The sequence below is a fragment of the Miscanthus floridulus genome, chromosome 18 (genome assembly GCF_019320115.1).
Source record: "Miscanthus floridulus cultivar M001 chromosome 18, ASM1932011v1, whole genome shotgun sequence".
In the NCBI taxonomy this organism is placed as follows: Eukaryota; Viridiplantae; Streptophyta; class Magnoliopsida; order Poales; family Poaceae; genus Miscanthus; species Miscanthus floridulus.
This window is the reverse complement of record NC_089597.1, coordinates 88815733-88840014: the sequence shown is the minus strand read 5'-3', so window position 1 is coordinate 88840014 and position 24282 is coordinate 88815733. Positions and strand designations below refer to the sequence as shown.

Here is a 24282-nt window from a genome sequence, read left to right as displayed (position 1 = left end):
AACGGGAGATCCACTTTCTTCTGGACGGGACGATGGATCAACGGACGCTCCATCCAGGAGCTCGCTCCAACCTTGGCCAGCCTCGTGCACTGTCGAATTCTACAATCGGCAACGGTTGCACAGGCTCTGCCGAACAGAGCATGGGTCAGGCACATCGCCGGAGGAATCACAGCACCGGCCATGCAGGAATACCTGGACATTTGGGATCGGATCCGTGGTGTCGAGCTCAGCAACGCGGAGGACACCTTGGTTTGGCGCTGGACCGCCGACGGCAAGTTCCCGTCGCGATCGGCATATCGCGCTCTGCACCTTGGCTCGCACCCGCATCACGGTTGCAGCAGGATTTGGGACACATGGGCACCTCTTCGCGTCAAGATCTTCTTATGGCTGGCGGTGCGAAGAAGGCAATGGACTGCCGACCGACGACGACGCCATGGACTTGATGCCAACGAACACTGCTTCCTCTGCGATCAGGAGAGCGAGACCATGGACCACATCGTTGCATCATGCTCCTACTCAAGGGAAAGTTTGGTGCCGCATCCTGCAGGCCCTAGGGGCAGCAGACTACTCCCAGGTCGGCAATGAAACCTTACTGGCCTAGGACTTTTGGCGAGCCAGATGGACGGGCACAAAGAGAATGGGGGCGGACTCACTCTTCGCTTTGGTTGCCTGAGAACTATGGAAAGAGAGGAATGGAACATGTTTCCGCCAAGCTTCATCGACGGTCACGCAGATCCTACTGCACATCAAAACCTTAGCGGACCAATGGATCGAGTATGCGAGCGAGTAGTAACGTGAGCGTAAGTCCGCTAGGAGGGGGAAAGCTATTATAATATCTCATGCGCGCCCGCCCCCCTAGTGCGCCGATTTAGTCGTTGTAACAAAAATTCTTAACCTTTAATAAAAGAGTAAAGTCCAATTTACAACCTTAAACTCTCGCTAAAGTTCGGATTTAAACCTCGAACTCCAAAACCAGATAACTTTGGCCCTCAAACTCGAAACCGTTCAATTTTCAACCCTGGGCTGGTTTCTGGTCGGTTTTGGTGTATGAACAGTAACTTTTAATATTTTTGGGAGGCGCCGAAATTTTATATTATTTTTTTGAGCATCTCAACATCCTCAAATGAAAAAACTCAAAACTATAAAGTTGTAGATCTCATTGAGAGTTACAACTTTGGTATAAAAGTATTTTTATTTAACTCCATACAAATAATATATTATTGCTCTAATGCGGCAAGCGCGAGTAGGCAATTATTATGGTGCTGAAATTTTATATTATTTTTTTGAGCATCTTACTGTCCTCAAACAAAAAAAATTAAAACTATAAAATTGTAGATCTCATCGAGGTCTACAATTTACATATAAAAATTATCTTCATCCGATATCGTATTGAAGGGTTTTCTATTTTTTAAAATTTGAGTCTCGTCACGCCACAAAATAATACTGTGGCGTGACGAGACTCAAATTTCAAAAAATAGAAAACCCTTTAATACGATGTCGGATGAAGATAATTTTTATATGTAAATTGTACACCTCGATGAGATCTACAACTTTATAGTTTTAATATTTTTTTATTTGAGGACAATAAGATGCTCAAAAAAATAATATAAAATTTTAACACCATAATAATCATCTACTGGCGCTTACCGCATTAGAGCACTAATATATTATTTATATGGAGTTAAATGGAAATACTTTTTATACCAAAGTTGTAGCTCTCAATGAGATCTACAACTTTTTAGTTTTGAGTTTTTTCATTTGAGGACGTTAAGATTCTCAAAAAAAATATAAAATTTCGACGTCTCACAAAAATATCAAAAGTTACTGTTCATACATCAAAACCGTCCAGAAACCGGCCCAAGGTTGAAAATTGAACGGTTTCAAGAGTTTGAGGGCCAAAGTTATCTGGTTTTGAAGTTCGAGTTTGAAGTCTAGACTTTGGCGAGAGTTTAAGGTTGTAAATTAGACTTTACCCTTAATACAATGATAGACAAACCTTTTGCATATTCGGAAAAAAATAATATATACTCCGAGCCATCGAGGCTGCCGACTGGGCCTGACTCCACGTCTCCACTACACGGTTCGACCAGATGCTTCCGGCGCTGCGGCTTCGCTGCCGGCTCCCGGTGGCATCCCTCCGTCGCCTCCTCGGCACCCCCTCCTCCTCTGGTACTGGCGAGAGCGATCTTCCCGTCGACGCAGCAGCGATGGCTGCGGCCGCAGCGAAGGCCCGGGCGGAGGCGGCAGCGCGGGCTCAGGCGGAGGCGTACAAGCAAGTCGAAAACTTCGATTGGAGCACTGGCGCCGACTGGAAGACCACCGCTAACATCCTCTTCACGGTCCCCCCCAAGCGCAAGGAGTTCGGGTGAGTATCAATAGACGACCATCTTCGTCTCGTAAGGTTTATGGGTTTTTTAGTGTCGGTAGCAATTACATCTCGAGGCGAGGTTAGATGGAATGGGAGTAGGATAAGGGCAACGAGATGAGATGGAAGTTGAATAGTCTCATTTCGCTGGGAATGTTTTAGCTTGTTTTGATTTTGCTTCATGATACAAGTTACAACCCTGACAATTATAGCATTGGCTGAGGAGTTGTCGCAAGTATGTCGTTTAGTTTTGCACGTACTATGAGGTTATTTAGGAATCTCTTTTGAATAGCCTTCTAGAAGCAGTTTCCACCTCTTCAAATTAGCTAGAAATGAGTAAAAATGCATGTATAGATTTGTTAGGGAATTTGTTAACCCTGTTTTATTTCTGATGTGCAAAATAGCCCAGAAAACCTCTGCAAAACTGAATTGTCCCCAAAGAGAAGTAACTCCCAATATATAGAAAATCCACCAGAGACCTAGGGTTTGCATCCAAGTTGCACTCTCCTTTGATGCAAGACTACTTGAATGTTGTGAAGCAATGAAACATATGTGATTTACACTTTCAAACTTGCCACATAGAGCACAGAATTCACCCCACTGCCAGTTATTTTTTCCCTTCTCTTCTGCAGCTGATTGGATCTTTTCATGCAATGCTTGCCATAGGAAAATATTTACCTCCAAGGGCATTTTGCAGTTCCAAATTTTCTGTGCATTGTAGCTTGAAACATTCCTCACAGTCAAGTATCTATACATAGATTGGCCCCTGTTTGTATACTGTCTGCACTTTGCTTGAACACATTCAACCCTTGTTTCCATCCGCAGCTAATAATATGGTACTTAGTTCAACATATTAAGTAGTTCCCATTGTCTGAAGATTTATTTTGGACAAAATGTCTCCAGAACCCAATCTCTCATTCCCCCTCCTTGTAAAAGTGAACTAGTTTTGTGAATTGATCCCTGCAAGTTGAGAAGACAAAGGAGAATAAGGTTGTAATAGAGAGATCATGTGTCCAAATATCAGTCAAAGATCTTGTCTACCTGCTATTGTGAACAATATATGATACCCCTTTTTCAAACAAGATATGGGATACAGCCCCACCGAGAAATGGGCCCTCCATAAGGATCAGTGTCTAAAATGAACCCCGATTTGGCATGTATTTGTTCCTCAGCAACTGATACCCTGCTCACTGTCCCTTCATAAGATTAGCTTACAATGCATAACAGATGTTGGGCGTCCGATGGACTTTTGCCAGTAGGGGTTTGCCTCACCCTGCTCACTGCCCCCTATGTGGCCAGGAGAACATGATAATCCAACACATCCTGTCGGGTTCATAAACCCGGGGTCCCTCGGGGACCCGCTTCTGCGCCAAGACTCGGCCCAAGAGTCTAAAAACAACAGGGCAAAGGGGCGGTCCAGCAACCGACCGGAAGGCCAGGCCCAAGAAGAGCAACGCCTTCTCGTCGGCTACTTCGGCCCACCTATCCGACCGGAGCGCTCGATTCGGGCTCCAGCCGTCTCCGGACGGCCTCTCCGATCGGAAGGCCTGCCTCGAGCCTTACTTCTGACCCCGACCCCACGTCTCTCCGATCGGGGTACGTAAAGACCCTGCTCACCGCTCTTCTCCGACCGGCGTAACCAAAGCCGACTAGGGCCATCTGACCGGAGACGTCCACTCGGTAGGAACCAGAAGACGTGCGGAGAAAGGCAAGGCAAGGCTCACAAGTCAAAACCACTGTCCAGGGACCATACCCTGCATGGAATAGTACTCTGCAGCCACCTAACACAAACAGTATTGTAGGCGCCGACATTTATCCCTACAGTATTGTAGGCGCCGCTGGACTCCCGTATGGTAAAAAGCCCCTCACATGCCTCTGGGCATCAATAGTTTTGTAGGCGCCAGGATTTACCATACCCGGTAAAACGTGGTAAGACTCCTCACATGCCTCTAGGCATCTAGCAGCATTTTGCAGGTACCGACGTCCACCGTCCCTGAAGAAGGCAGCACGACCTCCCACATGCATCTGACATTCTACAGTAACATCAACAGTGTTGTAGGCGCCTACCACTATCTTGTAGCCACCGGTGTGGGCAACAAGGCTCGGTAGGCGTGGGCAACAAGGCTCGGCAGCATACATACCATCACCCTCTCACTTGTAAAGTCATCCCCTTCATCTATAAAAGGGGGTGCGCTTCCTCCAACAAAGAGACTGATTCCAGTAGGCCAGAGTTCCTTAGATCGATAGATCACAACCACAGAACCACTGGGTTCGGACCTCAAGCACTCGCTTGAATACTTAGCTCATAGCGAAGTTCCTGTCACTCTTGGCCCTTCCGGTCGGAGCCGACCGGACCTCTTGTACGCCCCATCTTTCTCCCTCTCGTTTGTAACCCCACTGCAGACTTCGAGCACCTGGGCTCAAGAATAAAGTCACCGACCGACCTCGACTGGACGTCGGGCACGTTGCCCGAACTAGTATAAATCCTGTGTCATTGAGTGCTAGGCCACCTCCGATCACAACGTACAGCAAAACTACAAATATTCACTAGTTGGTCACTTTCTGCACTGACAGTTGGCGCCGTCCGTAGGGAAGACGCTGTACGTTCAACACTTTTTGGTCATCGGATGGCCCACTTTTCTGCCACCCTCGCCGTGGTGGGCCCGGGCGATACGATTCGCTTCGGCTCGCTGGAGTTTCCCGCACTCTCACCCGCTGGGATGCAGGTTCCACCCGTCTTCGAGCCATCCTAGGCCTTCCTCTTCGGAAGCCTGGACTTCATCGCCGACCGGCTCGGCGTGCTGCACCTCTGCGAGGAGGCTCGCGACCCGGCACCCATCGAAGGGACGTCCTCCATCGACTCCGAGACGCGCGACCTCGACGGCGCGGCATCTGCGCTTCATTCCGAGCAAACTCTCTGCTCAAACCCCACTGTAAGTAATATGCGTACTACTATTTACTCTTTATTTATTATCTCCCACCAATCACCCGGAGGGAATGTACCGCCCACGCCACAAACACTGTACGATCGGTTCCCCTATGGCCTCGTGTCCTCCGCGGACACGTACGCTCGGGGGCTCCGAAGGATGCTGGCACCATTCCCCCTCACGTCTGAGTTTGTGGGAATGGCAGGCTGTGTTCCTGCCATTTCCCATGAACTCCCGGATGGTGAGGGCGAGAGCGATGGTTCCAGCATCGGTGACGTGACGCCCCGCCACCGTCCGTTCTAGGAGTGCACTATGGCGGACGCTCCGGGACAGCCACCGGTGGTTGCGGAGTCTGCGCAAACTCACATCCCTCCAGACCCATGTGCGGGGGCCCTCGCATCTGCGCAAGCACACGCCGAGGAATTACAACAACGACGGCAGAACCAGCTGCCACCTGCGCCGGCGCTGTCAGTACAGCCCGTTGCGCCCCATGCGCATGGCTCGATGGGCAGCGTCTAGGGTCGCGCCCGTCAGGTCCAACACGACATCATGAACGAGGGGAACGATCTCCCTCAATTTGCCCGGGCTAGCCAGAACATCGTCGCTGCGGCAATGCTTCAGCGTAGCATTCCCGAGCCCACCGACCCCTAGGAGCGGACAGTCTACCGGAACCTCCAGGTTCTAGTAGAAGCCACCGTCGTCCACCAGGCGAAAAGCTCCGCGTCGCGACTCCGAGCCGCGCGCTCTCTCCCCACTGGGGGGACAAGGACGCACCAGACGGATCGCTCCATTCGCTCGCCGCCACAACCGTCAGGCCTGGCTCGGGATGCGGTAGCCGCGCCACGGTCCAACCTGGCACCTGCTCCACACCAACCACCGGTACACGAGCGGCCCGATCCATACCAGGACGCTCGCAGCATCATTGACAATCGGTGTCGGGCTCGACACGATAACGATGTCCACCGTACGACAGCAGGCGACACGAACCTCGGCCAAACCATCGAGGGAAGCAGAGAAACGCGCCCCAGACATGGTCGCCGGCCAGACAATCGGAGCCCCAACCCTGAGGGCCTGGGGCCATAGGCCTTCAATCGGCGTATCCGAAGAGCACCGTTCCCGCAGCGTTTCCGGCCGTCCACCAACATCACCAAATACACTAGGGAGACCAATCTAGGCATTTGGCTCGAAGACTTCTGGCTCGCCTGTCGGGCCGAAGGAGTGGATGATGACTATTTCATCATTCAATACCTTCCCATTTGCGTGGGGGAACATGTTCGAGCATGGCTCGAATTTCTTCCGCACGACAGCATCCGCGACTAGACGGACCTCAAGAGGGTCTTCGTCGGGAATTTCCAGGGGACGTACGTCCGCCCGGGAAACTCCTGGGACCTCAAGAACTATCAACAGAAGCCCAACGAGTCCCTGCGGGATTACATCCGTAGGTTCTCCCAATGATGCAACTCCCTCCCCGATGTCGTCGACGCAGACGTCATCAGCGCGTTCCTCTCCGGGACGAACTGCGAGTCCCTGATCCACAAGCTTGGCTGCTTGAAACCCCGTACCACCCGCGACCTGCTCGACGTCACCACGAACCACGCCTCTAGCGAGGAGGCGGTCGGAGCGGTCTTCGGCGAAGGCCGGGACAAGCTCAAAGCCAAGTGCACGGACTCGGGTGAAGACCCCTCCACGCAGAGGGGCAAGAAAAACAAAAAAGATTGACGCCGGTCGGACAGCCCCACGCTAGTCGCCACGGCCGATCGCGCGGCCAAGCAGCCCCAACAGGGACTGCCTGACCACTTCAACAAACTCATGGATGGTCCGTGCCCCAACCACGCCTACCCCGTCAAGCACCTCTTCAAGGAGTGCGAGCTCCTCAAACATTTCCTCTGGTAGGCCAGTGGGTCAAAGGAGGGAGACGACAGCCAAGAAGGGAGGCGCGGCAGGCAAGGACGGAGATGGTTTCCCCGAACCTAAAGAGTACATCATGATCTTCGGCGGGTCCGACGCCAACTGGACTAAATGCCAGCATAAGGTACGCTACAGGGAGGCATGCGCCGCCGAGATGGCCATCCCCTCCTTCCTCAGCTGTTCGGAATTCCCGATCATGTTTGATCAGAGGGACCATCCCTCCTGCGTCGCAAGACCGGGACGCTACCCGCTCGTCGTCGACCCCATCATCCGCAAGAAGCGCCTCACCAAGGTGCTGATGGACGGGGGCAGCGGCCTCAACATCTTGTACCTCAACACCCTCGATGCCATATGCATCCCCCGATCAGAGCTCCGCCTGGCGGGCTCCCTCTTCCATGGGGTAATCTTGGGAGCGCATGCATACCCACTCGGACAGATCGATCTGCTCGTCACGTTTGGCAGCTGGGCCAACTTCCGCTCGGAGGTCCTCACCTTCGAAGTGGTGGACTTTCCAGGGTCCTACCACACCATCTTAGGGTGTCCATGCTACGCAAGATTCATGGCGATCCCCAACTACACCTACCTCAAGCTGAAGATGCCGGTACCAAACGGCATCATCACCGTGAGTAGCGCCTTCTCGCACGCCTTCACGTGCGACTGCGAGCACTACGAGCTCACCACCATGGTTGTCAACTCATTCGAGCTCCTACAGCTCGGGGAGTCTTTAACCCCAGCAGTCCTAGACTGCAACAAATCGACCTCCTCGATGGCCTTCTGCCCGCTCGAGGAAACCAAGGCGGTGGGTGTTCACCCCACCGACCCAGCCAAAACGATGCGAATCGGGACCCAGCTCCCAACCCAATAGGAATGCGAGCCTGTCGACTTCCTGTGCGACAATCGCGTTGTCTTCGCATGGTAGCTTTCTGACATGTCGGGGATACCACGGGAGGTCACTGAGCACGCACTACGCCTTATCCTAGGCTCAAAACCCGCCAAGCAATGCCTACGTCGTTTCGACGATGAGAGGCGCAGGGCCATAGGCGAAGAGATCGCCAAGCTCTTGGCAGCCGGATTCATCAGGGAGGTTTTCCACTCCGACTGGCTCGCCAATCCCGTCCTTGTCAGAAAAAAGACCGGGAAGTGGAGAATGTGCGTCGACTATACTGGACTCAACAAGGCATGTCCAAAGGATCACTTTCCCTTGCCACGCATAGACCAGATAATCGACTTCACCTCGGGTTGCGAGATCCTCTCCTTTCTAGACGCCTACTCAGGCTATCACCAGATCGCGATGAAAGAGTCTGATCAACTCGCAACCTCGTTCATCACCCTATATGGTTCGTACTGCTACGTGACCATGCCTTTCGGCTTGAAGAACGCTGGCACCACCTACCAAAGGTGCATGCAGCAATGCTTTGCCGACCAAATCGACCCGCCCGATCAGCCTGATCAGGCCGAACGGCCGAAACCAACAATCGTTGTCTATGTTGATGACATAGTTGTCAAAACAGCTCGAGCGTGCGATCTGATCGCAAACTTGGCCGCGACGTTCGTGAACCTCCGAAGGTTCAACATCAAGCTGAATCCCAAAAATGCGTTTTTGGGGGTTCCGAAGGGGAAGCTGCTCGGATACATCGTATCCGAGCATGGCATCGGGGCCAACCCTGAAAAGATTGCAACCATCTCCAACATGGGTCCCATACGCAACGTCAAGGGCGTGTAGAGGCTCACCGGTTGCCTGGCTGCCCTAAGCCGCTTCATCTCCTAGCTCGGCGAACTAGGAATGCCACTCTACAAGCTCCTCAAAAAGACGGATGCCTTCGTCTGGACTGAGGAAGCCCAGCAGGCTCTCGAAAGCCTCAAAACGTCTCTGACGTCAGCCCTAATCCTCGTCGCTCCCAAACGGGGAGAACCCCTCCTCCTTTATGTCGTGGCAAGTAACCATGTGGTGAGCGCCGCCCTGGTCGTCGAGAGGGAGGAACCGGGACACCAGCTCAAGGTACAGCGACCCGTATACTTCGTCGGAGAAATACCTACCGACCCCAAGGTCCGGTACCCCTAGGTGCAGAAACTCCTATACGCCGTACTAATGGTGACCAGGAAGCTCCTACACTACTTCACCAACCACGAAGTCACAGTCGTCACTTCATACCCGCTTAGAGACATCATCCGCAACCGTGACACCGCGGGACGAATCTCCAAGTGGGCACTTGAACTCATGGGCCATGACATCAGATATAGCCCCCGCACCGCTATTAATTCTCAGGCTCTCGTGGATTTTGTCGCCAAATGGATGGAGGTCCAACTACCGACCCCAGACATCACCCATGAGTACTGGATAATGTACTTCGATGGGTCCATAATGGCGCCCGACTCGGGGGTCGGAGTGGTTCTGATCTCCTCAGACGGGAGTAGGCTCCGCTACGCCATCCACCTCCAGTTCTCAGCTTCAAACAATGCCGCAGAATACGAGGCCCTTATCAACGGGCTCCGCATCGCCATCGAGCTCGGTGCTACGTGACTCTACGTCTACGGCGACTCAAAACTAGTCATTGACCAGGTCATGAAGGAGTCTTGCAAAAGCCCCCTCATGACAGCATACTGCCAAGAGGTGCACAAGCTCGAGGACAAATTCTAGGGGATCGAACTACATCACGTCTCTCAAAGGGACAACGATGCTGCCGATTTCCTCACAAAACTGGCCGCCAGGCGGGATCCATCCCCAAGCGAGGTCTTCATCAACGACATCCATGAGCCATCCGCCCGCATCCTAGAAGGTCTGACCCAGACACACCCCGATGCCCAGCCGGTGCTCGGGGGCTCCGACTCCAACGCCTAGCTAGTGCCCGGGGGCTCCGACCCTAGTACCTCTACGTCACCCACAAACGTCGCCGTACTAGCACTCAATCAAACCGACTGGCGAGTACCGCTACTCGCCTACCTCCTCGAGGAGGTTCTCCCACCTGAAAGGATTGAAGCCCGATGAATCACTCGACGTGCCAAGACCTTTGTCGTGCTCGGTGATGAACTCTATAAACGGAGTCTGTCAGGGGTACTCATGAAGTGCGTCCCCGCCAGCCGGGGGAAGCAGATCCTCCTTGAGGTCCATGCTGGGATCTGCAGACATCATGCGACCCCAAGATCTCTGGTCGGAAAAACCTTTCGCCAAGGTTTTTACTGGCCCACCGCGCTACGAGATGCAGATGAGGTCGTCAGTAGGTGCGAAGGATGCCAGTTCTACGCTCGGCAAACCCATTTACCGATGCAGGAGCTCCAAACCATCCCGATCACCTGGCCATTCACGGTCTGGGGTCTCGACATGGTGGGACCCCTCAAGAAGGGCCCGGGCAGCTTCACTCACCTACTTGTAGCGGTCGACAAATTCACCAAGTGGATAGAGGCCAAACCCATCACCAACATCTGGTTGGAGGAGGCAGTCAAATTCTTTCTCGACATCATCTACCGGTTCGGTGTTACTAACTGTATCATCACTGACCACGGGACTAACTTCGCCAAAAAAAAGTTCCTAGACTTCAGCGATGGATACGGTATCAGGATCGACTGGGCTTCGGTCGAACATCCACGAACTAACGGCCAGGTTGAATGTGCCAATGGCATGGTCCAAGGACTTAAGTCATGCATTTTCAACCGACTCAATAAGTACGTTGGGCGATGGGTAGCAGAGGTTCCAGCGATCCTCTGGAGCCTAAGAATGACCCCCAACCGATCCACGGGATTCACACCCTTCTTCCTAGCCTACGGAGCTGAGGCAGTGTTGCCCTCCGACCTCGACCATGGCGCACCAAGAGTGAAGGCTTTCAACCGCGACTGAGCCGCGGAGGCTCAACAAGACGCGGTCGACCTACTCGAAGAGGCCCGCAAAACGACCGTCCTCCGCTCCACTCGCTACCAACAAACCCTCCGCAGGTACCACGAAAGGAAGATCAGGAGAAGGATACTCGAAGTCGGCGATCTCGTACTCTGGAGGACCCAATCAACGAAGAAAAAACACAAGCTCTCTCCACCATGGGAAGGGCCCTATACGGTGATCGAAGTAATCCGATCGGGCACCTACCGACTAGAGGACAACAACGGCAATACTCTCACCAACACTTGGAACATTGAATAACTACGTCGTTTTTTCCCCTAAATTCGGTCTAACCGCCTTTTTTTAGTTAAATACATGCTCCTTTAAGAGCACCCTGGCCCGAATACTTTTAGTCCAGGTTGCTCGGGGGCTCCACTAGGGTAGACTACTATCATTATGCTTAATGACTACCTCCCTATTTTGTTTACTTATGGTGGAATTCCTTCCTACCCAACTAATGGGATAGTTTGTTCCTTAGTTTTGCTTTATGTAGCTTTGCTTTAAAAAACATTCCAACCGATCGCACCCCGCCTTTCCCTACGATTACAAGCAACCGAGCCTCGCGGGCCATGCCTTGGGCTCCCAAGGTCGCGGTCTATGGGACAAACATGCAGGTACGAGAAAGAAAGAATAAAAAACAAAACTATGCTAAGGAAAAACTAAGGAACGAAAGGGAACAGGCTCCCCGAACGGAGCAATGCCATCATAGAAAACAAAACCGATGGTAGTCATTAAACACAGTAATATTGACACAGGGCTCCCCCAGAAACTTAGCTTTTACATTTTCTACTACTGCAAATACTACTGCGACTGCAAAGGATCCACTTGGTTCCGCTCCCTCAGCTTCGTTAAGCGCAATGGGTAGGAAGCGAAGGGATGCCTAGGCCATACCGACTCCATCACGAACGACGAGCGCGGGTCCCGGTCGGACATTTCTGACTGAAGCTCTCCGAACCCTGCCACTCAGGTCATCAAGGTCCCGGTCAGACATTTCCAACTAAAGCTCTCCGAACCCCGTCACTCAGGTCATCAAGGTGAGCATGCGTTCATTAATACAAAAACTGTTCACACAAGGGCTCACCCACAATTGATGAGCGCAGGTCCCGGTCGGACATTTCCAACTGAAGCTCTCCGAACCCCGTCACTTAAGCCATCAAAGTGAGCACTACCAACCCCCTCTATTTCCTTACAATCATTTCATACATCCATATGCGCATTCATTCCATACGCCCGCGCCTCCCGGACGATTTGGGCCCTGAACCGCCCAGGGGCTCGGGAACTAAGCATCGCACGTGCAGCGAAATGCATCAGAACGCTCCGTGTTGTGTCACGAAGCGGCGGTTGCCTCATTCGATATGAGCAACCAACAGAGCCAGGGGAGAAAACTGTAGATGAGCACCATGTGTCCCTAGCCCGGTTCAGTAGACCAGGTCATTTCAACCTTCTCGTTCGATCCTGAACCTCTCACCAGACCCACAAAATCTCCATCGAGGGGAGGCCATTAGGCCACCCGGGTCGGTCTCCAGAATGACATAGGCATCTGCCGGATTGTAGGTAAAGGAGTAGTGGAATGTCACAAGAGGGCTATGCCGACCCCATCACGAACGATGGACCCGGATTTCGCTCGATCTTACCCGTTAGCGAACTCACCGAGCTAGTCTTCGAGCCCAAGCGATTGGGACAAGCGACGAAACTCAGCCCCTCCGGTTTGTGAGGAACCGAATGGGGTAATGCACACAACTCATATCGACCCCCACGAAGGCCCGATAGGGCTTGGGGGCTCAAGACAAACGCTAAGGAAGCGACCTCGAACTCGCTAGATCCATGACTACGACTCGCCCGGTCCCACGGCGCGCACCGACGCTAGGATCCACGAGCACCGCCTCATCCGATCTTTAACTAACTAACTACGCTTCGTCTGCACTCCAAAAAATCTAGGGACCACAACACCAAACTCGCGTTGATAGGATCTACGACATCCGGCTACGGCTTGGGACCGCGACTCTGAACTCGTGTAACGGCTTCACTTCCGACTGCGCTCCAAAAAACTCTAGGACCGCAACCCTGAACTCACGTTGATAGGATCTACGACATCCGGCTACGACTTGGGACCGCGACTCTGAACTCGCGTAATGGCTTCACTTCTGACTACGCTCCAAAAATCCAGGGACCACGACTATGAACTCGCTTGAAAACTAACTGAACTAACTACCTCGGCTGCCCAGGCTACGCCAAGGCCAAGGATCCACGACTCCGATCCATCCGATCCCACGGTGCGCACCGACACCAGGACCCACGGGCTCAGTCTCGTCTGCCCTCGGAACTAACCATTTCAAAACCACAGTGCGCACCGACACTAGGATCAGTGAGCTCTCTCGTGTCCAAACTAACTTCTTCGCCCGATCCATGGCGCGCATCGACGCCGGGATCAGTAAGTTATGTTTCAATCCAATCTTCGCACCTAAAAACACCTCGGCTGCACAACAACACCTTGGTTGACAAAATTCCATCTTAGACTAAAAACACGCACACATGCCCACTAAAAACACGCACACACGCCCCCGGGCAGTTCGGGCAGAACCGTCTAGGGGTGTTTTGTGTCATCAGGGGAAGTTTTCTATTTTGTCGACGAGTGCGCGCGAGCGTACCGACGGGTGTAGCCCTCGAGCACCTAAAAACACCTCGGCTGCACAACAACGGGGGCTCGGGGGCTACACCCGTCGGTACGCTCGCGCGCACTCGTCGACAAAATAGAAAACTTCCCCTGATGACACAAAACACCCCTAGACGGTTCTGCCCGAACTGCCCGGGGGCTTGGGGGCTACACCCGTGGGTGCGCTCGCGCGCACCCGTCGACAAGACTAAAATCCCCCGGACGATTCTAGCCGAATCGCCCGAGGGCTCGGGGGCTCCTGTCGGGTTCATAAACCCGGGGTCCCTCGGGGACCCACTTCTGCGCCAAGACTCGGCCCAAGAGTCTAAAAACAACAGGGCAAAGGGGCAGTCCAGCAACCGACTAGAAGGCCAGGCCCAAGAAGAGCAACGCCCGCTCGTCGGCTACTTCGGCCCACCTATCCGACCGGAGCGCTCGATTTGGGCTCCAGCCATCTCCGGACAGCCTCTCCGATCGGAAGTCCTGCACCGAGCCTTACTTCTGACCTCAACCCCGTGTCTCTCCGACCGGGGTACGTAAGGACTCTGCTCACCGCTCTTCTTCGACTGGGGCCATCCGACCGGGGTCGTCCGCTTGGTAGGAACCAGAAGACGTGTGGAGAAAGGCAAGTCAAGGCTCACAAGTCAAAACCACTGTCTAGGGACCATACCCTGCATGGAACAATACTCTACAGCCACCTGACATAAACAGTATTGTAGGCATCGACATTTATCCCTACAGTATTGTAGGCGCCACTGGACTCCCGTATGGTAAAAAGCCCCTCACATGCCTCTGGGCATCAATAGTGTTATAGGTGCCGGGATTCATCATACCCGGTAAAACATGGTAAGACTCCTCACATGCCTCTAGGCATCCAGCAGCATTTTGCAGGTACCGACGTCCACCGTCCCTGAAGAAGACAGCACGACCTCCCACATGTATCTGACATTCTACAGTAACATCAACAATGTTGTAGGCGCCTACCACTATCTTGTATCCGCCGGTGTGGGCAACGAGGCTCAGTAGGCATGGGCAACATGGCTCGGCAGCATACGTACCCTCACCCTCTCACTTGTAAAGCCATCCCTTTCATCTATAAAAGGGGTGCACTTCTGTAAGTGCAATCAAGTCCTATTGTGAATTTTGGCATTGATGACCACCAAATTAGAGGACTAATGAGATTTATCGAGATGACAAGCAGGGAATCGAAAAATAAGGATGATGTACAGGTTGCAGGTGTCCTAATTACAAAAGGTGGCTAGACCTAGCTCAAAGAAGGTTTAAATTCTTTTATGTTTTTAAATTGAGTTTAGGGAAAGCCGTACTATTAAGAGGGATTTTAGGACAGTTGGTCAACTATTGAACTAGATGCTCAAATTCTCAGATTTAAATCCTCTCACCTAGTCAAAACAGCCAGCCAAATTTCACCTCAACTTACCTGTTTTGGCTAGGGTGGCAGTGCCGCCCTATTAAGAGCGGCAGTGCCACCCTTAACTGACCGTTGGACCCAAGGGGTATTTATACCCTTCTGGCCTAGCCCACAACGGTCATCTTCTTCACTTAGTCATTCTGCTTGAAACAGAACATAATCCAAAGCTCACCTCTCTCCTCCATTGTTGCTCCTTCATCCCTTAAGCAAATCTTTGATACTAACTATCAAAACTTGAGAGAAAAGGCAGCAAAACTCGATTGGAGAGAAGATCTAATGATTCCCAAAGTCTAAGAGCATTTGGTTCACGTTTTGCCAGCGGTTCTAGGGTTTGTTACTCTTGGAGCTTGCTTGCTCCACAAACCTTTGTGGTGAGTTGAACCACGTGATAAATCTTGTGTCTCGCATGCTTCATCTTGTTTACTTGCTGGTTTAGATCATTACTATCTGGTGTTAGGGTTTGGTTGCTCGATCCACTCTTGTGTGGAGGTTCTGTGATATTCAATCTTCAAACTGGATCTTATCTTTCTATTGCAGGATTAAGCAGCTAAAGGGGTCAAGTTCATCTCTGTAAAATCTCAGCTGTGTTATATTTATTTTCGTAGAGCAGCAATGCCGCCCTGTCAGGCCGGTAGTTCCGCCCTCTGTTCTGACAGAGTTTTGAGTTGAATTTTTATAGGCCTATTCATCCCCCTCTAGGCCTCCTTTATCTTCCTAGAGATCCTACAAGTGGTATCGGAGCAAGGTTACTTTATATACGCTTCACCGCATGAAGTATGGAAGAAGGAAGAGGTTCGAGGACCATTCACGATGCGGACGCAAGTGGTGTGCACATCGAGGATGTCGGCAGCAGCAGCGAGCTGTCCATGTCAACAGCAAGTGATGCCACCATCAAAGTACCTAAGACCACCGATGCCGAAAGAAGAAAGGCAAGAAAAGAAAGAAAAGCCACCAAGATTGCAACAAGAGAAGCTAGAGAAAAGAAGAAGTAAGAGCAGCGGCTCAAAGATAAGAAGAAAAGAAAAGAAGCTAGAAGAATCACAAGAGAGACAAGAGCCAAGAGAAGGGCAACAAGAGCTCAAGAGCAAGAGAAGAATGAGTATGATGCATCATCTAGTGAGCTCTCTAGTAGCTCGGATGATGGAGATGATGATGTGTCATACCGTGCTTCGAAAGATAGCAAGAAGGTGAAGAGCAAGGACAAGAAGAAGGATAGCGATGACAAGGGCAACAACAATAAGAAGAACAAATATGTCGCCATATCCTTTAATTATTCTTATTTGTCTAATCATAATAAAAGGTCCTTTATCAATATACCCACGGGCAAGTTGTCTTATTTTGATGGGACAAACTTTGTCAAGTGGAAGCACTTGATGAGTGCCTATCTTATAGGTCTTCACCCCGGTATTTGGGAGATTGTGGTGAATGGATTGCAGCCACCGGAAGATCCCAAAGCGCCAACAAATGAAGAGTTAGCTGTTGTCCATCTCAATGGCCAAGCCACAAGCATTCTTCTTAGTGCCTTGGATGGAAATGGGTACAACCGAGTGATGAATGTCAATGTTGCAAAATAGATTTGGGACACTTTGCATCTAGCACGTGAAGGTGTTGATAAAGTGAGGAAAGCAAAGATTGATTTGTTGATGGCTAAGCTCAATAGGTTCGTGATTGTTGATGGAGAGGGGCCACAAGAGATGTTTGATAGATTAATGACCTTGGTGGGCAAGATTAGAGGCTATGGATGTGATGAGCTTGATGATCACAAAGTGGTGAAGGTTATGTTGAAAGCCTACTCACCAAGAAATGAGACCGTAGTTACCTTGATTAGAGATAAGAAGAAGTTTGAGCACTTCACACCAAATGATGTGCTTGGAAGATTGTTGACATTTGACATGCAAAGAGAAGAAGCCAATAAGAGAAGAAGACTTGTTGAGTTGCAAGGCAAGCTAGAAGGCATGAAAATCAAGGAAGTAGCTCTCAAGGCCAATAAATCAAGCAATCAAGGCACCTCCAACAAGGCGAAGGGCAGTAAGCAAGCATCAACAAGTCAGCCCAAGGAAATCAAGTCAATTCTACAAAATGATGATTAAAGTTCATCCTCAAGTGAAGATGAAGATGATGGGGCTGATTACATGAAGATTGATGACATGGCTTTGTTCATGAAGAGCTATCCCAAGGGGCTGAAAAGGAATGTGTATAAAACAGTGCAAAGAAGGTTCCTAGACAAGAAGAAGAGGACTTGCTACAATTGTGGCAGCACCGAGCATTTCATTGCTAAGTGCCCTTATGAGAAAAAAGACAACAAATACAAGAGAGACAACAATGAAGGCAAGCATGAACACAAAAAGAGATACAAGCAAATGGGAGAGGCACACATTGGGCATGAGTGGGACTCAACTAAGGGGTCAAGTGATGAGGATGTGAAGGTTGCAACCGTGGCCATTCAAAAGCCATCCTCTACACCAAGGCTCTTCAACAACATGTCCGATGATGATGACCACCAGTCCACTCACATTTGTCTTATGGCAAAGGGTGAGAAGGTAAAACGAAAAGCCAAATCTCTTCTACCTCCTAGTGACATCTCTACTAGTGAACTTAGTGATTCTAGTGATGATTAAACTAGTGATGTTGAGAAATATGCTAAATTAACTAAAAAGTTAGATCCTAAGATCAAGCTCTTCATCGTAAATCTAATGGAGGAATTATAAAGTATCAAAGCCGAGCTAGCCGATAGAGATAAAAATCTTGAGGAAACCGAAAAGATGTATATTGGCTGTAAGGAAGCTCTTGAGTTAGAGAGAAGTGAGGTGGACTCTTTGAACAAGGCCTTGGCCAAAGAACAAATAGAACATGCTTGCACAAAGAAGGCAAATATTGCACTCAATGACAAGTATTGTGTCTTAATTGAAAAGCACAACAGACTTGAAGAGCAATATAATCTTCTATGCGAGAGCACCCCACTGCCCTCTAACACAAATGACACTTCTATTCCCTCCACTAGCCAAGGGTGTGAAAAATGCTATAATCTTGACTTAAATGTTTATTCCACTAACCTTGCAAACATGGAGGTTATGAAAAAGGAAATTGCTAGGCTCAATGCCATGTTAGGCAAAAGATGTATGGAAGGCAAGAAACCTGCTAGTGGTAAAGTTGAACAACCAAAGAGGCCGCAATACAAAGGTGGAAGAAATCCATACATCAAGAATGGGCTTGGGCACACTCATGGAGGTAAAACCAATGGAAGAAAGGTAATCAATGGATATGAGTGTGTTCAGTTCATGAGCAAAGGGAAGAAATGTATAGATCGGTCTACATAGATGGTGGCACAAGGCCAGCCTAGAGCAGCATCGCAGCCTACGGGTGGCAGTGCCGCTGTGAAGGGCGGTAGTGCCGCCTCCCACAAAAAAGGGAAGACAACCTCCTCCTCCTCTGCTCATATCAAGCCCAAGAAGAAGGTGTCTCATCCTGAGCAGGTTATTCAAAAACCAAAGAAATCTATCTAGGTCACTCCAAATAGATATGCTTATCAACCAAAAGCAAAAACACCTCAACAATGTTTGAATTCTAATTTTGTTTTGCAGCACAACAGCAAGGGCAAAGTGTTTGTCAAGTTTGTTGGCAATAGTCGAAATATTTATCATAATGCTTTCATTTGGGTTCCTAAAGTTCTTGTGACTAACATGCAAGGCCCCAAGAATATTTGGGGACCCAAAACTAGGAACTAAACTTGTGTTGCAGGCATACTCCTCCGGTGGGTTAAGTTGGGTGCTTGACAACGGCTGTACAAATCATATGACCGGAGAAAGGAGTATGTTTTCATCATACTCCCTAACTACAAATTCAGATGAGAATATCATATTTGGTGACAATTCAAAAGGGGGTGTGATTGAACTTGGTAAAGTAGCTATTACACTTGATCATTCAATTATAAATGTCTTACATGTTGATTCCTTGAAGTACAATTTGCTGTCCGTTTCTCAATTATGTGAGATGGGCTATAATTGTCTCTTCACTGATATGGGTGTGGAAGTCTCTAAGAGGTAGGATTCCTCTATTGTCTTTACAGGTCGCCTCAGGAACAAGCTTTACCTAGTTGATTTCAGCAAAAGTAAAGCTAAGCTTGAGACATGTTTAGTGGCAAAATCTAGCATGGGTTGGCTATGGCATCGCTGACTAGCTCATGTTGGGATGAGGAATTTGGTCAAACTTCTAAAAGACAACCACATCCTTGGACTAACCAATATTCAATTTGAGAAAGACAGGATTTGTAGTGCTTGCCAAGCCGGAAAGCAAGTAGGTGTACCTCACCCACCAAAGAGCATCATGACCACCACACAACCGTTGGAGTTGATTCACATGATCTCTTTGGGCCGGTCGCCTACCTAAACATCGAGAGTAACAAATATGGTCTAGTTATTGTTGATGATTATTCCCGTTTCACTTGGGTGTTCTTTGTTTATGATAAGTTCCCGGTGAAAGAGAAAGTCAAGATATTTGTGAGAAGGGCACAAAGGGAGTTCGATCTTTCTATCAAGAAGATAAGAAGTGACAATAGGATTGAATTGAAGAACACTGTAGTTGAAGAGTTTCTTGATGATGAGGGCATCAAGCATGAGTTTTCAACTCCTTACACCTCTCAATAAAATGGTGTAGTAGAGAGGAAGAACTATACACTTCTTGATATGGCACGAACAATGCTAGATGAGTACAAGACGTCGGACCTCTTTTGGAGTGACGCCGTCAACACCGCTTGCCATGCCATCAACCGCCTCTACTTACACAAGAAACTCAAGAAGACTTCATATGAGCTTCTAACTGGTAACAAACCAAAGGTGTCATACTTTAGAGTGTTTGGGTGTAAGTGTTTTATATTTAACAAAAGACCTAAAACCTCTAAATTCACACCTAAAGTTGATGAAGGCATTCTTCTTGGTTATGGATCAAATGAGCATGCCAATCGTGTCTTCAACAAAACCATGGGTAGAGTTGAAGTCACGGTAGATGTGACATTTGATGAATCTAATGGCTCTCAAGTGGAGCAAGTTGATTCAAGTGTTGTAGAAAAGGAGGATCTACCATGTGAGGCAATCAAGCAAATGGCTATAGGCGACATTAGGCCACAAGAAGATCGAGCCACTGATGATGAGGATCCCCAGGCTGTTGCTGCACAAATTTCCACTGACGTACAACATCGAAAAGGGTAGCACTCACCTGCTGAAAATCAGTAGGGCGGTAGTGCCATCCCATCCACCTCAGCAGCAGCTCCTTCAACTCCTACTCCACCACTTCAAGAGCTTAACTTGGAGCCTATCTTTGAACAAGAAGAAGCTAAAGGTCCAGAAGAACAACAAGGAGGTGTTGAGCATCCAAGGCTACGTCAAACTATACAATGGGATCACCCTGTTGACAACATTCTTGGGAGCATTCGAAAGGAGGTAACAACTCGCTCACATTTAGCAAATTTTTGTCAATATTACTCGTTTGTTTCCTCTTTGGAATCTCTCAAGGTAGAACAAGCACTTGGAGATCCGGATTGGGTCATGGCCATGCAAGAAGAGCCCAACAACTTCGAGAGAAATCAAGTATGGAACTTGGTGGAAAGGCCAAATACCAATGTCATTGGTACCAAGTGGGTCTTCCGCAACAAGCAAGATGAAAATGGCGTGGTAACAAGGAACAAGACAAGATTGGTGGCCCAAGGCTTCACTCAAGTAGAGGACTTGGACTTTGAAGAAACATATGCACCGGTGGCAAGACTTGAAGCAATTCGAATGCTTCTAGCCTTTATTGCCCATCATGACTTCAAGCTGTACCAAATGGATGTCAAGAGTGCATTCCTCAATGGCCCAATACAAGAGTTGGTGTATGTGGAGCAGCCATCGGGGTTTGAAGATCCAAGTTCCTCAACCATGTTTATAAACTCCAAAGGACGCTCTATGGGCTTAAGCAAGCACCAAGAGCATGGTATGAATGCCTTAAGGAATTCTTGCTCAAACAAGACTTTGCAATAGGCAAAGCTGACCCTACACCCTTTACTCACAAAGTTAGAAATGATATATTTGTGTGACAAATATATGTCGATGACATAATATTTGGTAGTACTAACAATGTGTATTGTGATGAGTTTAGTAGGATCATGACTAAGCGATTTAAGATTTCCATGATGGGTGAGCTGAAGTTCTTCCTTGAATTTCAAATCAAGCAAATGAAGGAAGGGACGTTCATTAGCCAAACCAAGTACACCCATTATATGCTTAAAAAGTTCGACATGGTGAATGTCAAGCCTATCAAAACTCCCATGCCAACCAATGGACATCTTGATCTAAATGAAGAAGGGAAAGCCGTGGACATCAAGGTATATCGCTCCATGATCGGCTTTCTACTTTACTTATGTGTATCTAGGCCGGACATAATGCTTAGTGTGTGCATGTGTGCTAGATTTCAAGCCAACCCGAAAGAGTGTCATTTAGTGGCTGTTAAGAGAATCTTGAGATATTTAGTACACACTCCTAACCTTGGCTTGTGGTATCCCAAGGGCTCCAAGTTCAATCTATTTGGCTATTCGGATTTCGATTATGCCGGTTGCATGTTAGATAGAAAAAGCACTTCGGGGACATGTTAATTTCTTGGACGGTCCCTAGTGTCTTGGAGTTCAAAGAAGCAAAATTGTGTAGCTCTTTCCACCGCCGAGGCCGAGAATGTTGCAGTCGGTGCATGTTGTGCTCAACTACTTTAGATGAGGCAAACCCTTCGTGATTTTGGATGTCAATTCACCAAAATCCCACATCACTTCCTGAGAGACCACGAAACCAAAGGAGATATCGAAATTCGTCATGTGAGCACCGAAAAACAACTAGCCGATATTTTCACTAAGCCTCTCGACGAGTCAAGGTTTTGTGCTTTGCGTAGTGAGCTAAATATACTTCATTCTCGTAACATGGTTTGAAATATGACATACCTCTGTTTGACAACCTAGCTGAAAGCTCTAGTTTAGTTTTAGTGAATTGATGAAACCCTAAGTGCTAACCTAGTTTATCAAGTGATCATGAGATAGGTAGCACACTTCAAGTGGTGAAGCAAACGAAGATCATAGCATGACAATGATGATGCCATTGTAATGATCAAGTGCTTGGACTTGTAAAGAAGAAAGAGAAAAATAAAAATCTCAAGACAAAGATATAAACCATAGGAGCTATTTTGTTTAGGTGATCAAGACACTTAAAGAGTGTGATCACATTTAGGTTTGATAGCCGTACTATTAAGAGGGGTGAAACTCATGTCGGAATGTGGTTATCAAAGTGCCATTAGATGCTCTAACTCATTACATATGCATTTAGGATCTAGTGGAATGCTAACACCCTTGAAAATGTTTGTGAAAATATGTTAACATATGTACACAAGGTGATACACTTGGTGGTTGACATATTTAAGCAAGGGTAAAGAAGTTAGAGGTGAAATGGAGTTGGTCGCAAAGATGCTGGCGTCGGTCAACTGACCGGACGCTGGGTCGCTCAGCGACCAGACGCTAAAGGGCTGCATTCGGTCGTGTTGTCGGTCAGCACAGTAAGAAGTTATAGTGTGACCAAACACTAGAAGGGTCCGGTCGAGCATGACCGGACGCGTTCGGTCGGCAAAAGTCGGTTTTGGAACCTTACTGTAAACGACCGGATGCTGGTGTTCAGCGTCCGGTCAACTCAACCACAGTGTCCGGTCAAGACTGATGACCGTTGAAGTCAGGACACGTGGCTGACTACGAGTGACCAGACGCTGGGGGCTCAGCGTTCGGTCAACTGACCGGAGCGTCTGGTCAGCCCGTGCTGTGCCCAGTGAAGGGGTACAACGACTCTATTTCGTGGGGGCGTCTATTTAAGCCCCATGGCCGGTTGAAGCTAAAATCTTTGGCCATTTTCATTGACATAGCAACCTTGTGAGCTTAGCCAAAGCCTTTCCACTCATCTACATCATTGATTCATCATCTTTGTGAGATTGAGAGAAAATCTAAGTGTATTGCTTGAGTGATTGCATCTAGAGGCACTTGGTGTTCATATTTCGCTGCGGATTTCGCTTGTTACTCTTGGTGGTTGCCGCCACCTAGATGGCTTGGAGCAGCAAGGATCGTCGAGCGGAGAGGGGTGATTGTCTCTGGCTCCGATAGTAGTGATTGTGAGGGGTTCTTGACCTTTTCCCGGCGAAGAGCCAAAAGGTACTCTAGTGGATTGCTCGTGGCTTGTGTGATCCTCATCTTGTGTTGGTTGTGCGGCACCCTATTGAGGGCTTGGTGTGTGAAGCCAATTAGCGCGTGAACCTCCAAGTGAGTGAATCGCCACAACGAGGACTAGCTTGCCGGCAAGCAAGTGAACCTCGGTAAAAATCATTGTGTTCATCTTTGATTGGTCTTCATTGTTATTCATCCTTGTGATTGATTGGTTCCTTCATCTACACGGCGGTATAACCTTCTTGATCACTCTCATTATATTATCGCAAATTAATTGTCAAGCTCTTTAGTGTACCTAGTTGTGAGAGCTTGCTTGCTTGGTTGATGTGGCTCTTTAATTAGCTTTTGAGAGCATACTAACATAGAGTAGCATCATAGCTATTGTGTGAATAGATACCATCCAACCTAGAATTGTGGTAGGTGGCTTGCTTTTTGAGTAGGCTAGCGCAACACTTGCTTCGCCTCATAATTGTCTAACTACTTTGTTTAGTGTTGTTGTAGAAATTTTATTAGGCTATTCATCCCCCTCTAGCCATTAGGACCTTTCATTAGCAACATAGGAAAATGATTTAAAAAGGATGTTACATTGTGTTTCAAAACCTTTTAAAAAGGCCAACTAAGTGTTATGACCATTGTCTGTATTGTTGATTGCTTACTGGTCATGATATTTAGATAATATGTATCCATATCTGAGGTAAAGGAGGTCATAAAGTTTCAGTGTAATCCCTGCAAAATTGGTAGGGCGACAGTGCCGCTCATATTGGCCGGCAGTGCCGCCCTCTGAAAACTGGGCCGTTTTCTGCCAATTTTGGCTGGTTTGCGGGGCCCGTTCTCTTCTATCTATTTCATTCCTTAGCCCTCGACCCAACTCTTTCCTTCTCTCTCAACCGACGCTGACGCCCGTGCTCCTCTTTCTT

General features: G+C 49.0%; 1 protein-coding gene across 2 annotated transcripts in view; it reads left to right on the top strand.

Moving 5' to 3' along the window:
- The first annotated feature begins 2069 nt into the window (after positions 1 to 2069).
- The window catches only part of LOC136522781 (uncharacterized), a 33692-nt gene continuing 11479 nt past the window's right edge, over positions 2070 to 24282 (top strand). For both annotated transcript variants that reach the window (XM_066516584.1, XM_066516583.1), the window contains exon 1: positions 2070 to 2365. In XM_066516584.1, coding sequence (XP_066372681.1) covers positions 2091 to 2365 — 275 coding nt within the window. In that variant the 5' untranslated portion in view covers positions 2070 to 2090. The remainder of the gene's footprint in view (positions 2366 to 24282) is intronic.